This window comes from Contarinia nasturtii, unplaced genomic scaffold (genome assembly GCF_009176525.2).
Source record: "Contarinia nasturtii isolate CC-2019 unplaced genomic scaffold, AAFC_CNas_1.1 Cnas_scaffold_476, whole genome shotgun sequence".
Taxonomy (NCBI): Eukaryota; Metazoa; Arthropoda; class Insecta; order Diptera; family Cecidomyiidae; genus Contarinia; species Contarinia nasturtii.
Window position 1 is genome coordinate 226,668 of NW_022197829.1, and position 14,437 is coordinate 241,104.

Below are 14,437 nucleotides of genomic sequence, written 5' to 3' on the forward strand. Positions count from 1 at the left end.
AGTAATATTAAACTTACAAATTACCCTTTACATTTACCAAATTTTTTCTCTCTGTGCGAACTCCAGTTTCCGAACAGTGACCGGTTCGCGCATATTTCTATGCCTGATAGTTATGCTAAGCATAGCGGAGACGCAAGCCGCAACGCACCCGTCGCCATTCGATTCGAGCTATATTGTATGCGCACGGTCGTCTGCATAAACGAACATGTGCATTGTTCATATAGAGTGAACGGCGATGCGTCGGTTGCGTTTGCGGCTATGCTTGGCATATCTATGCTACCTAGCGTATTTAGGCAAGCATAGAAATATGCGCGAACCGGTCACTGTTTCCGAATATGCCATTTTTCGGAAAATTGTTTCTGGTTTGTGTGGTCAAAAATGGACAAAACCAAAAATTTACCTTTTTTTTGAAACGCCACCTAGCGGTCAAATTTTGATTTTTTTTTTTGCGGATTCTTAATTTAGTGCCCGAGCACTACTAAAATATGCAAAAACCCCTTTCCAAAAGTCAGCGGTATCGATTTTCATTTCTTTACAGTATATATAGAGTGACGACATATATTTCATATGTATGTTGGTATTGCGTCACTTGGGGGACTGCCGTCCCCCGTGATACATTAAATATGACTTTTGGAAGAAAAAGTGAATTTTTCCCATGGATGCCCATGGGCATCACACCAGACATGACACTTTACTCTATCAACCAAAGTAGCTCAAAATCTAATGGTTTCTATTCCCGGCACCCCCAATCATCCTGTGAAGTCAGATTTTGAATTACTTTTCTTGTTTGAAAGTTATCGTGTTAACAAATTTTTGCGTACGCACATACATTCGGACATCGAAAAAACGCTAGATTCGTGTTCCCTGGCCCCGAAAACACCCAGAAAACACATTTTTGATGGGTGTTGATTTTTCGACCGATTCCAATATTAATAATATTAATATTAATTAATATTAATTTTTTATTTGATTTTATTTGAATTATTTTTCTGTTTTAATCTTTAATCTCAAATTTTCTGTTTGCTTTGCGATCATATATTGAACAAGTTTGTATCAAATGTTGAACAAAAGTGTATCTCATATGATACACTATTGTTACATATTTGATAGAAACATGTTGAATATATGACTTTAAAGCAACCAGAAAATTTGTGATTGAATACTGAAAAAAAATAACCTAAACAAAATAAAAAATATGAGTTGAAAAAAAATTAAAAAATTTAAGGCTTTTAAACGTGACCGCATTGAATGAAACTACAATCCATATTAATAAAAAAATTTCTAAAAAAGTTAATTAAACAATATCAAAATCTAAAAATAAGTGAAAATAAATTAAATAAAATGAAAACAAAAATAATGAGCCGTCATTAGGTGTAAAAAATAGAAATGTTATCCAAAGCGAGTCGACCTTTGTGTGTTTGTATATATTGGTACCGCTTTGCAGCGGTATAGGCGTATGAAATCACACTAGCCGCTGAGTAATTGAATTATAATATTCACAGCAATGAAACGACAACAACAATAACACATATTTTTACTGTCAAAATTTTGATGTCAAATGGTGTCGACATTGGTGACGGTATTTTGAAACAGACTGTGTAATCCATATTCATCGTATATGATCCTATGTAAAGTTCTATACTTGATCTAGTTCACATTGACGGTTCAAATCGTTTATGTCCACTAGCGAGGACATGGACTGTGTGTTTCTTCTGTTACATGTACGTTGTAATGGACAAGTATAGTAACATGGTGTCGTTCAAATAAATTTAAAAATCCGTCCACTCGTGTCGACACCATCTAGCACGGTAGTAGGGATTTCATTGCTGTGATAATATTTATTTTATTACATAATTCGTCACGATATTATTTTTTTTATCTTTTTTGTTCACATTCACATTCTCTTTTTATATTTCTAAATAAATAAATATCGTACAAAATGTATAATTAATAATCAATATATAACTTGCTTGACAGCAGATTTCGATAGGGACAACTAATGACATTTTGTGATTTGACAACTCGGCCACGGTTTGGCCTCCCTGCTGCCTAAAGTCAAGGCTATGCACTAGAGGGTTAACTTATCGAATATATAAACTTGATATTATAAAGTGTAAGTATTCTTTTGCGGTAAATTTAACAACAGGAAACCAAACTTTTTGTTTAATTAAACTATATTTTCATTAAAAACATTGTCGAATAGTGTCTACTATCTCTTCAATGAGAAATTCTTTTGCGAAACACATATGAACGGTTGAGAAGACCTTGTAAAAGAACAATTGTAAAATGTCTCGGTTTAGTTTGAAATTTATATGTAGTCTCAAATTTTTTCAAGACATCTAACATCTATCTCGAGACGCATAGGTAAAAGAGCTGGTATCGGCATAAGTCATCATTCTTCTCAACCATTCATATGATATTTCATCATCGGTGCAAATGTTACCAAATGTCATACATTTCGAAAGAAATAACACTTTGTGCCTGAGGGAACAGCCAAAGCATTTGCTGAAAATTTTCAATAAATCATATCGTATTAAACATAAAGATTATGTAGGTTTTCACTTTCTTACGTTTTGTTAAGATTTTTACGGTTATTTTTTTATAAATGCTTTAAAAAACTGTATTCAGGCGAAATGACATAAATACATAGAGAAAAAGACAGACGGCACACAAAGAGAGAAAGAGAGAGAGAGAGCTACATGAAGCATGAGACACACATTACGGCGCCGGTAATAATAAAGCATTTAATCAATGCAATTCGCCTTCAACTCTTCTCGACTGTGTATTGTATGTGGGCAATACCTTACAATTATTAACATTTCACCCCTCGTGAGCCATATATAATATTTTACCATAAAGATTAAACCTCGAACGCACAGAGAGAGGAGAGCTCAAAGTCAGAGTGTATATCTGCCGATTATATTTGGTTGGTAAAAGAAAAAGCGAAAAGGGATTTACGTTGAACAAAAGAAAATTTGCCAAGAAAATGACTGAAATAGCGAGAAAATTCAAAAACTGGTTTTAAAGTCAACTGATTTGTGTTGCGATGTCAGTAAAATAATCGCAAACAATTACAATGCAAAGCATTTATATGATAAATGTGTAATTTATTGCCGGTCTATTGCTTCGTTTGAAATAAGCGACTGAGTTCGAAAAAAAGCGTTTAAATAGAGACACACGACCGAACATCCCAATGAACTTCACTTTGAATAAAGAGAATAAAAGGCAGTTTGCCGCATCAAAATACATTTTTGACAAAGAAAAAAAAATAAAGAAAATAAGAGCAGAAAAATGGTCATATACATATACCGCGAAACAAATTTTCATATATTTTTGGATTTACCATATCATACGTGTGCGGAGAATGGCAAACGATGCCGTGAACAGAGATATAATTCAGAAGGCGCACACGAGCTATCACCCAGAGTGAATGCAAAGGGCAAGCAGCGAAAAAACCTAAGATGATTTGTAATATATTTGATAAAAATGATAAACGGTGCCAAATCTTTACACATTAAATGAAACAGAAAATTATATGCTCACATACTGTGCTCGCATCACGAACACACACACACATACACACTTTATTTTTGCCATGTCATAGAAAATAAACTGCCAAACTTAATCATTATGATCATCGCTACAAAGTAAAATACGAACATGAAAATGACTGAAATGAAGTGTGTTACCATCGTAAAATGTAATATCTCAATTTTTGTAATATAGTCATACAAACCAAACAATTCTAAGCTAATTCGACTTTCTTCAAGATGATAACTTGATGCCTTGATGACACCCCCGCAACCATGTTTTCATGTCACACTTAGGATTTCAAAGTAGAGATTCGAGTGATGATTATTATTTTTAAGCTTTTGAATTGGTAAATTCCGAAAGAAAACGTTTTTCCCGTTTCAAAAAAATTTGAATTTCAACGAATTTAAATCTGATTTGAATCGTACTCACAGCTTTTGCGATTTGATTTTGCTTACGTTGTCTTTTGGATTTTGTCTCCCTACTCGACTCAATTTACTCGACTTTTGCTTTTGTTTTTTTCTGCTGTTCATTCGTCCCTGTGGAAAATCATTGATCCGATTGTTTAAAAAACATCAACTTAAGGGGTTTTATGTTACATTGTACGACTGCTACATATATATAAATATATTTCTTGGTCATCGATATATTAATGATATATTGCTTATTTTTATGCGGCATCGCTTCGTTCTTAAAAAATAGATCTGATAGTATGTTGTTTATTCGATATATTGATGCTAAAACCCAATCGATGACGGTAAGGGGGAAACATTTTCGTATTTCATTTTTTTGTTATTCATAATACGAATTGATTGTCAATTGATACGGATGATGCGCTATGGTCAATTCAATGCAAGTCGTTGAATAAATAAACAAGATATATATACATATAAAGAGACAGACAGACAAGGAATGGGCAAATGGATCATAATCTTTATCGGCAAATTTGCTGAAAACAAGTTACAAATTTACCATATTTAGGCAACCGTATTTATTCAGCTTTTTGTTATTGTTGTTTGTCGTGATGTTTATGATGGTAGCCTAGGCCATCAATTGGCCATCAATAAATCAATGACTTTATATCTCTAATCGTTTGAAGTACAGTGTGGTTGGTTGTTATAAATGGCTATCGCTGCCGTTGCCACCGCAGCCGACACAACAAAATCCTTTCGAAAAAGAATGGGAATACCCTTCTTATAATGACAAATACCCTTCAATTTTAAATCTTCTTCGATTTTCTTTAGTTCGACCGATGAACATTTAATTTTCAAATCTTCCTTCATTCAAATTGGTATATCGAACATCAAACGACATTTTACAACCATAGAAACATGTTGAATAATTAATTAATTTACTTATTTTATACTCGCATCGAATTCATTTGCTTTTTTCGTCGTTTTTCACATTATGTTCCTTGAAAAATGTTTTTGTTGTATTGAGGATGGTGATGGCATAGAAGAAAAAATGACAGAACGAAACAGAGACGTCATCCAGTAATTAAGTAGCTGTTGGTTTTTGTATTTGAATTGTTTGCCATCAAGGATTCATTTTAGTATAGCCATGTTGCTTGCGTGTTACGAATCTTTGCTCATCACCACTCTCACCACATGGTCATTTCATATCAATCATGTCGAATAACAAACTTGCAAAAACAAATAACGTAATTGATTCATTAATAAAAAACAGACAATATATTTTACTAAGTGGTCAACTGAGCTGACAGTACGTTAGCCAGCTAAATGTGCTAAAACAATAAAAGTTATTATTATAATGATCAATTACTTTTATTAAAACAATAGAAGTGATTCATCATTATAGCAATAACCTTTATTGTTTTACCCCATTTAGCTGGCTAACATACGACAGCTCAGTTGACCAGTTAGTTCAATATATTGTCTGATAAAAAAAGAATCATATGTGAATATATGGGACAAAATTTTGGATCTTTTAATTTAGTTCTCGTTATCAATATTGTCGAATGTCCATAATCATACATTATTGTACATTTAACCACTCTTTTATGTGTGATTTTTTCAAGTCTTTTGATGTCATTTCCCCGGGGACACTGAGGAACCAAGAAGAAAGCCTACGCCAATGTTAATAACATGTATATATATTTAGGGTGGAACATTTTTTGAATTTCGAGGCATATCTTGATGGCCACTTGGGAAAACATGTCTTATAGTCCCCAGATTCAAGACATGAAGGAATTTTCAACTTGCGGTTCCATATAAGACAGCGACTTGAAAGGAAGGGAGGTACATTTTACTGGAAAATCATACAAAATTGCAGTGACCCAATCACATGAAAACTTGTGAATCTTATTTTCTGACCAAAATAAGTTATATCACCAAGTTTGATGAAATTTCAACCAAGAATAAAGGTTCCTCCCATACAAAAATTTCGATTGTTTGTTTTTGAGGCACCTTTATTTTTGGTTGAAATTTCATCAAATTTGGTGATATTACTTATTTTGGTCAGAAAATAGGATTCACAAGTTTTCATGGTGATTGGGTCACTGCAATTTTTCATGATTTTCCAGAAAAATGTACCTCCTTTCCTTTCAAGTCGCTGTCTTATATGGAACCTCAAGTTTAAAATTCCTTCATATCTTGAATCTGGGGACTATAAGACATGTTTTCCCAAGTAACCACCAAATTGTGCCAAAAATGTTCCACCCTAATATATATATATATATAACTAATTTGTTTATTTGCTTGATTTCTCATCGCTCCATTGATTCAACTGAACGAATTTATCTACCACATCTTGCTCACCTTCTTTCTTTCTTTTTATACATTTCTTCATTTATACAATGGAAAAATTCAATTAATTATCATTGAATTGGATCTGAAGAAGAAAAACATGGTGTACTACCCCCTTTTTTCGCTTGAAATATCTCAAATCGCGTGTAATCTTTCATTCGCAGCATAAACACATTAAAGGAAACAAGAAAAAAATTCAAAACCAAAATAAAAGAAAACAAGTGCATAAAAAATGACATTAATTATCTTAAAATTAAATAAAGTGTAAGAGAAAATCTCAGTGAAACAGATTTTCATATGTTTTTTCTACCGAATTAAATAAAAATAAAAAAGAATGAACACCATGAAATGAATAAATAAATTTGATCTGTCACCGAATTTATCTTTTTCGTCGCGTAGACCAAAGAGAACATTTCGAGACCCATACTACATTTAATTGTCAACAGTATAGTATGAACAACAAGTGGGAAAAATGAGACAAACAAAAACAACACAACGATGGTGAAAAAAAGATTTGAATACGAGGGGGATGTAAATACGCGTAAATACACACCAAAACAAAAATGCATTCATTCGTTTCAAGCGATTTCACCCTTGCGAAACTTTTCTGTTTTTTTTTTTGTTATTGGTTGGCTTATTTTCTTTTGAAAAATAAAATTGCGACAAAGGGAGTTTCACAGGAAACACGAAAGAGAAACACAAAACGAAAAATCACGCACTTACTGAAATTCGAATTTGATAGGATCCTATCAATAGACTAAACAATATTGACACCTTTAATAACGGCGTAAACATATCTTCATCATTTTTTTTCTGTTTATTATTATTTGCAAAAGACCGAAAACAAAGCTAAATATCAGTAATGTAATAGAAAAAAAAGAAAATAAAAGACGATATATCTATGCACAGTTGGGTGCACAAACGTTACCACTAACCTAAATTCGAGCGTGGCATTTAAATGCAGTCTAACGTTATATTCAGTTTGAAAAGAAGGACAGTTTGAATGCTGCAGTCAATCGATAGTAACGATACAAAATTCGATTGGCATAGTTTTGTGCGAAAGAAGTTGGTGTAAATTATCCTCAAATAAACAATGGTTCAAATCAATTAGCAATACAAAATTCAGGAATTTTACAATTGGGTACAACTCAGTAAAATCAAAGTTGGACATACTATTTCAACAAGGGTAAGAGGTATCAAAATCAGCAAAAAGTAATATTTCGAAATGATGGACATTCAGTTTGTGGCAGAGGAGGAGGTGGAGGCCAATACAGTTTTTCAACCATGCATCATCGCCAAAGATAGAAAGACCTCCATAAATCGCAAAAAATAGAAAAAAAGATGAAAATAGTTTGCCAGAAATGCTGAGTTTGCCATTGTAGAAGGATTGGCTAAATGCGCAATCCGCCTACACTGGTGCGTGCAATTAACTAACAACTTAATCTTATCATTAACTAATCATATTGTGACGAATTGAAATCAGAATGGTATTGAAGCTTAAACAGCTTAGATGTTTCAATCCATTATACCACCAAAAATGTGACCAGAAGCAAACCAATACTACAGCGGAATGACAGAATCTAATTCGAGGTGATGATTTTTTTCTTGGAGCTTGTCTATTTTTCAAATATGGAAAAAACTTTTTAAAATATGGAAACACCAATTCACTGTTCGTAACTCAAGCGAAAGTGTTTCTATCTGTCGTCTGCACAATCTAATATACCTCACGTATGGCATGAAAAATTATTATTCATACTTATTTTTTCTTATTTATTCATACTAAAACTCATGATGTTGTTAAATCTGATAAATCCATACTGACAGTCAGCACTTTTTGTATGGTGGTGTTACATTTAAATAAGTTGTTAATAGAAGTCTCGCTTTCATTCTCGGACATTCAATTCAGACAGTAAAAAAAAACAATTTTCATAGCTCATCATGCCGCAATTTTCTAATTTCTGCATAGTAAATCCCAATAAGTTTTCTATATTGGTTTAAGCTTTTTAAATATTGTTTGACTGAATTGGTGACGCCATCTAGTGAAAAGCAATGAATAAGCTGGTATGATTTATATTTTTCTAATAACGATGTCTTATAAAATTGTATATTTCGCTTTGTGATTGAATAATTTACAAATTTGAAAGTTTATTAATAGGAATAATCCTTAAACGAGTTCTTATTAATTTAAAATTTGTTTTAAGTATTTGCAAAAGAAAAAGAAACAGAAAAAAAAACACTTATTATTCGGGTGCAATATTTAATCGTAATAAATATTTAGTCGTATGTAAATATTTGTATGCTTTGGCAGATACAAATATATTTTATTTATACGATTTAATTTAATTTTCCACTTTTCTTCTTTGTTCTTTGGTATATGATATAACCAATTATTTCAATTGCAAAGGTTTCTTAAAAAAATGGTAGGAATACAGTAGTGTAACTCACTAACTTGTTACATTTGGCACATTATCAAGTAAGTGGAAAATGTTCTGTTTTAATTTAAAAAAATTAGCTTTTTTTAATTAAATCAATATATACGGGATGTGGGGCGATACACCACCAAAATTTAAAGAAATTCAATGCGCATTTTCAGACAGGTACACATTACATAATGTTATTATTATCACGAAATTTGGGTGATGTATCATTTTACTCCCATTACCTCTAGTCTTGCAGGAAAAAATGTAATAGAGACTTAATAAAAAAACAAACAAAAACATTTAAAATATGATTTCGCTCAATTCTACGCATTTATACTAAGTGTCACAGATGTTTACACCAATTGTAACCCAATTTTTGAATTTATTTTTAAGTTTTTTGTCTTTATCGATATTTCTTGTTTTAATTTTAGTTTTTTTCTGGTTCTTTCTTTATCTCTCACGTCAAAAATATCAATTTTTATTGATTAATTGCATTGTCGGCCGATCTTGTCACAAGAATTGGGGTCTTCGGACGTGTTGTCTCAATTAGTTTAATTTTAACTCGGCCTGTATCATGAGAATATACCTAAAAAAATAATTAATTATATTAATTTAATCTAATTATAGTATTTGTAAAAATAAATAAATAGTATTTAATAATAATTTCTATTGGTTAATTTATAAATCGAAAATGAAGAGCTTACCGGACTGTATCTTGATGGCTTTGGTGAAATTGGTTGAAATTGTTTTTGATCATTTGCATTGTCATTGATTTTATCTGAATGTACACCATTTGGTACATGCTTTGCGTTACCTAGAGTGAAGTGATCAGTGTGAAAAATTGTATTTGTACACACAAAAAATAGTAGATTTTTTAGGTTATGTGGTAGGCACATAGTTTACCACACATCAAGTAAAATCTACCACAAAGTGTCACATGTATTTGCACTAATATTTGTAATCTACTACAAAGTGTCGCATCTATAAACTGTCAAATTTACAAATACCAATGTATGACACTTTTTACATGGGACACTTATTAATGCAAATACATGTGACACTTTGTGGTAGATTTTACTTGTTGTGTGGTAAACTATATGCCTACCACATAACCTAAAAAATCTACTATTTCTTTTTTTTTTTTGTGTATAGGACTTTTGAATAAGATAATAAAAAATGCAAAAGAAAGGAGAGAATACATTAAAAAATTCACACTACCAAATCTCAATTTTCCTAGGGAAATCTCTCACTTTTCTCAAACATGAATATTTCAAGACAATATTGATTTTATCGAATAAGTAAGATTCCAAACGATTTTTTTCAATAAAAGCAGTTTTGAGCAATATTTGTCGATGTTTGATGGATATTTCAATGCCAACTTAACCTGCTATACCGACTTGTCATATTGATGAAGTACTAGATTATGTTATTAAAATTTTCTGTCTATTTTTCTCAACAACTAAAAAATACTATATATCTTACATAATATTTTTTATTTATTAAGTAAAATAAAGTGAGGTTATAATAATTATTTAATCGGTTTATCACGATTGTGACACAAAAGTGAAGTTATGTCAACCAATTCATTTTTATCTATCTATCTATATATATAAAAGCGAATGTATGTATGTCTGTGTGTTTCGGGTTGGCGTCCAAACGCCTCAACCGATCCGGATAAAAGTGGTACCGTTGGAAAGGTTTTGGCCCGGCGGTGAACATAGGCACCATCATGTTTGGCCATCGTGGTCTAACACGGTCATTATGGTCAAAAAACCGTATTTTTACCGTATTTTGCCTACATTTTGCATATTTTATTGTCAAAAAGTGAGAATGGACCGTGGTAAACCGTGGTAACCGTGATGGCCGACCACGATGGACCGTGGATGGTAAATGGTTTGAAATGTAAAATTTTTACGATTTAAGCGATTTTAACATCCATCGTGGTCTAACATCATTTAACACGGTTATTGAGGTCGGACATCATGGCTTAACACCATATAACATGGTAAAAAAATGTCCAAACATGATTTAACATGGTTAACGGGGTCGGCCATCATGATTTAACACGATTTCCGAGGTCGACCGTCATGGTTAAAAATGTCAAAACATGATTTAACATGGTTTACGGGGTCGTTTGTTACAGTTTCATATATATGTGTGTGAATCTTTTATACAGGCTGTGTGTTCGGTCTGATTTCAGCAGGCACCGATATTCCTAACGGGATAAGTATGCTGTGCCTTTGGACAAGATATGTTACGCACAGATAGCTATCCCGCTAGACATATCAGTACCTGCTGAAATCAGACCGAACATATAGCCTGTTTTTAAAGAGATATTTGAATTTTGTCAAAAATAATATGTAAAGGGAGAAGCGTTAAATTATACTGGTCTCCTACTAAATATGGTCACTAGTGCCTTACCGTTCAGTTGTTGTGTAGGCATTGTTGGTGTTGCTTCTGATTTAATATCCTTATCTTCATTCAATTTTTGTAGCAATGGCTCTTCACCGTTACATAAATTTGTTTTTTTTTCTTGATCATGTTTGTCTGGAATCAATGGTATAAATTCGACAGGATTTTGAATTGGTTTGCCCAAATTATTTTTATCCATTGGTTTCATTTCTTGTGCCGGATTTTCAATATCCTGTTATAGAGTAAAGGAAAGACATACAGTACAATGATTACAATACATATTAGATGGTCTAGATTCAAACAGAGCTGTGAACCAATTCTACTAAATCATAAAGGAATCTATAAATAAATTGACTACAAAATCTGATGAATTTACTGAATAACAGGCCGGCTGAAAAGTTCGTAGGCTGACACATAGATGGCATTACTAGAATTAAATCCATATGATTTTTAATTAGTGCCAACCTTCAAAAGATATGTGTCAAAATTTGACAGCAATCGGACCATTGGTTCGTGAGTTATTGCATTGAGAGTGAAGCAACTTTTGTTATTGTGAAAAAAATGGATAAAAGAGAATTTCGTGTGTTGATGAAGCATTGCTTTTTGGTGAAAAAAAATACTGTTGAAGCCAAGGTTTGGCTTGATAAGTATTATTTGGACTCTGCACCAGGGAAATCAACCATTGAGAAGTGGTTTGCTAAATTTAAACGAGGCGAAATGAGCACTGAAGACGATGCGCGCAGTGGACGGCCAAAAGAGGCTGTTACCGACGAAAACATCAAAAAAATCCACAAAATAATTTTGAATGATCGTAAAGTGAAGTTAAGCGATATAGCTGAGACCCTAAAGATATCAAAGGAACGTGTTGGACATATCGTGCATGAATATTTGGACATGCGAAAGCTGTTTGCAAAGTGGGTGCCGCGCGTGCTCACAATCGATCAAAAGCAACAACGTGTTGATGATTCGGAGCAATGTTTGGAGCTGTTCAACCGTAATAAAGACGAATTTTTCCGACGATATGTGACAATGGATCAAACATGGCTCCATCACTACACTCCGGAGTCCAATCGACAGTCAGCCGAGTGGACTGCACACGGTGAACCGAATCCAAAGCGTGGAAAAACGCAACAGTCGGCTGGCAAGGTTATGGCGTCTGTATTTTGGGATGCGCACGGTATCATATTCATCGATTACCTCCAAAGGGGCCGGACCATCAACAGCGACTACTACATAGCGTTATTGGAGCGTTTGAAGGATGAGATCACAAAAAAACGGCCCCATTTGAAAAAGAAAAAAGTGCTTTTTCATCAAGACAATGCACCGTGTCACAAATCAATGAAAACGATGGCAAAATTGCATGAATTGGGTTTTGAATTGCTTCCCCATCCACCGTATTCTCCAGATCTGGCCCCCAGCGACTATTTCCTGTTCGCAGACCTCAAAAGAATGCTCGCGGGAAAAAAATTTAGCGCTGATGAAGAAGTAAGCCTATTTTGAGGGTAAAGAGAAATCGTACTATAAAAATGGTATCGAAAAGTTGGAAAATCGTTGGAATCGCTGTATCGCCCTCGAAGGCATGTATGTTGAATAATAAAACCGAATTTTGTCAAAAAAATGTGTTTTACTATGTTAGCCAACAAACTTTTCAGCCGGCCTGTTAGTTCTCTGAATTTAAATCAACTCCTACATCTTATCCGATCAAGATAAAATAAAAATCAAATAGAACAATTTTTTCTACCCTTTCAAACGAAAAGAAATAAAATTTCGAAAAAAAAATACCTAAAAGATTATTGCATTGAAATACAGGGGGAGGAAAAATTTTTAAGCCTGACATATAGACGGCACTAGTTACAAATTGTTCTTGTGCTGTAATTGACGTACGAACTGTCAATAGTATTGCAGAAAAAAATTGAGTTGATATCTGTCGTCGTTTGTTTTCAACATCATTGCATACCAAGCAACCTCGATATTTTTGAAAAAATGGATAAAATCGAATATCGTGCGGTGATTAAGTTTCTCACAAAAGAAGGTGTGACACCAAAGGATATCAATGATCGCTTGCGTGCTGTTTATGGGGTCCTTGCCCCATCGTATGCCACAGTAAAACTATGGGCAAAACAATTCAAGTGGGGTAGAGAATCATTGGAAGATGATCCTCATACAGGTCGACCAATTGAAGCAACAGCTTCAGATGTAGTGCAAAAAATTGAACATCACGTGCACGAAAATCCTCGAATGAGCAAGAAAGTGTTAGCAGCAATGTTTGACATCTCAGAGAAGAGTATTTACAACATACTTCATGAAAAATTGCACATGAGAAAGGTTTGCTCGCGATGGATTCCAAGAACGTTGAACAAATCCCAAAAAGAAGAACGAATTGCTGCTGCACACGAGTTTCTCGAGTTGTTGGAATGGAATGAAACGGACACATTTGAGGGAATAGTGACTGGCGACGAAACCTGGATCCACTACTATGATCCAGAGCTCAAATCACAGACGATGGAATGGCACAAACGTGGTGAACCAGCATCGAAAGTGCCACGCAAACAAATTGCCACAAACAAAGTAATGGCCTCTGTATTCTGGGATGCCAAAGGCATATTATTGGTTGAATTCCTTCCAAAGAATACCACAGTCACGGGCTATTATTATGCACAACAAATGCATAGATTGCGTAAAGCGATCAGAGAAAAGCGTCCTGGTTTGCTCACTCGAAAAGTTCTTCTTTTGCATGACAATGCACCGCCTCACAAATCATTGCTTGCACAAGCTGCCATCAGGGAATGTGGGTTCGAACAACTCCACCATCCACCGTATTCTCCAGATCTGGCCCCCAGCGACTATTTCCTGTTCCCAAACACCAAAAGATATCTGAAGGGGAAGCAATATGAGTCCGAAGAAGAGATATCGAACGATATTTTCAACGTATGGGAGGACAAAGATGCCGAGTGGTTTGAAGGAGGAATTAAAGCATTGAAGCATCGATATGAAAGTGTCATTCGTGTTCATGGAGACTACTTTGAATAATAAATATAGTCATTTAAAAATACAATGTGTGTTTCTATATCAGGCTTAAAAAATTTTCCTCCCCCTGTACTATGCCTGCGACTTCTTTCTAAATGGATCATATGTACAGTTGGGACCAATAACATCAGACTAGTAAGATAGTTATTACTTATTACTAATAATTTCTAATAACTGGTAATAAGATGTCATCTTATTAGTGTAATAAGTATAGTAATAAGTATAGTTATTAGAATGTTACTAGTCAGAAGACTAATAAGATGCATGTATCTTATTAGTATA

At 33.6% G+C, this 14,437-nt stretch overlaps 1 protein-coding gene across 1 annotated transcript; it reads right to left on the reverse strand.

Moving 5' to 3' along the window:
* Positions 1 to 8,536: 8,536 nt before the first annotated feature.
* Positions 8,537 to 11,396, reverse strand: LOC116338988 (protein windpipe-like). Its single transcript, XM_031764587.1, has 3 exons — positions 11,138 to 11,396; positions 9,421 to 9,530; positions 8,537 to 9,302 (listed from the first exon to the last, which is right to left on the reverse strand). The coding sequence occupies exons 1-3, from the start codon at positions 11,334 to 11,336 to the stop codon at positions 9,195 to 9,197; spliced, it is 417 nt and encodes a 138-aa protein (XP_031620447.1). The 5' UTR covers positions 11,337 to 11,396; the 3' UTR covers positions 8,537 to 9,194.
* Between the last annotated feature and the right edge of the window lie 3,041 nt (positions 11,397 to 14,437).

Coding starts and splice junctions, on each gene's coding strand:
- LOC116338988 (XM_031764587.1), bottom strand. CDS start 11,336: ATGAAACCAATGGATAAAAATAATTTGGGCAAACCAATTCAAAATCCT. Junction 9,531..11,137: donor GCCTACACAACAACTGAACG/GTAAGGCACTAG, acceptor ACTTCACTCTAG/GTAACGCAAAGCATGTACCA. Junction 9,303..9,420: donor AGCCATCAAGATACAGTCCG/GTAAGCTCTTCA, acceptor TTATTTTTTTAG/GTATATTCTCATGATACAGG.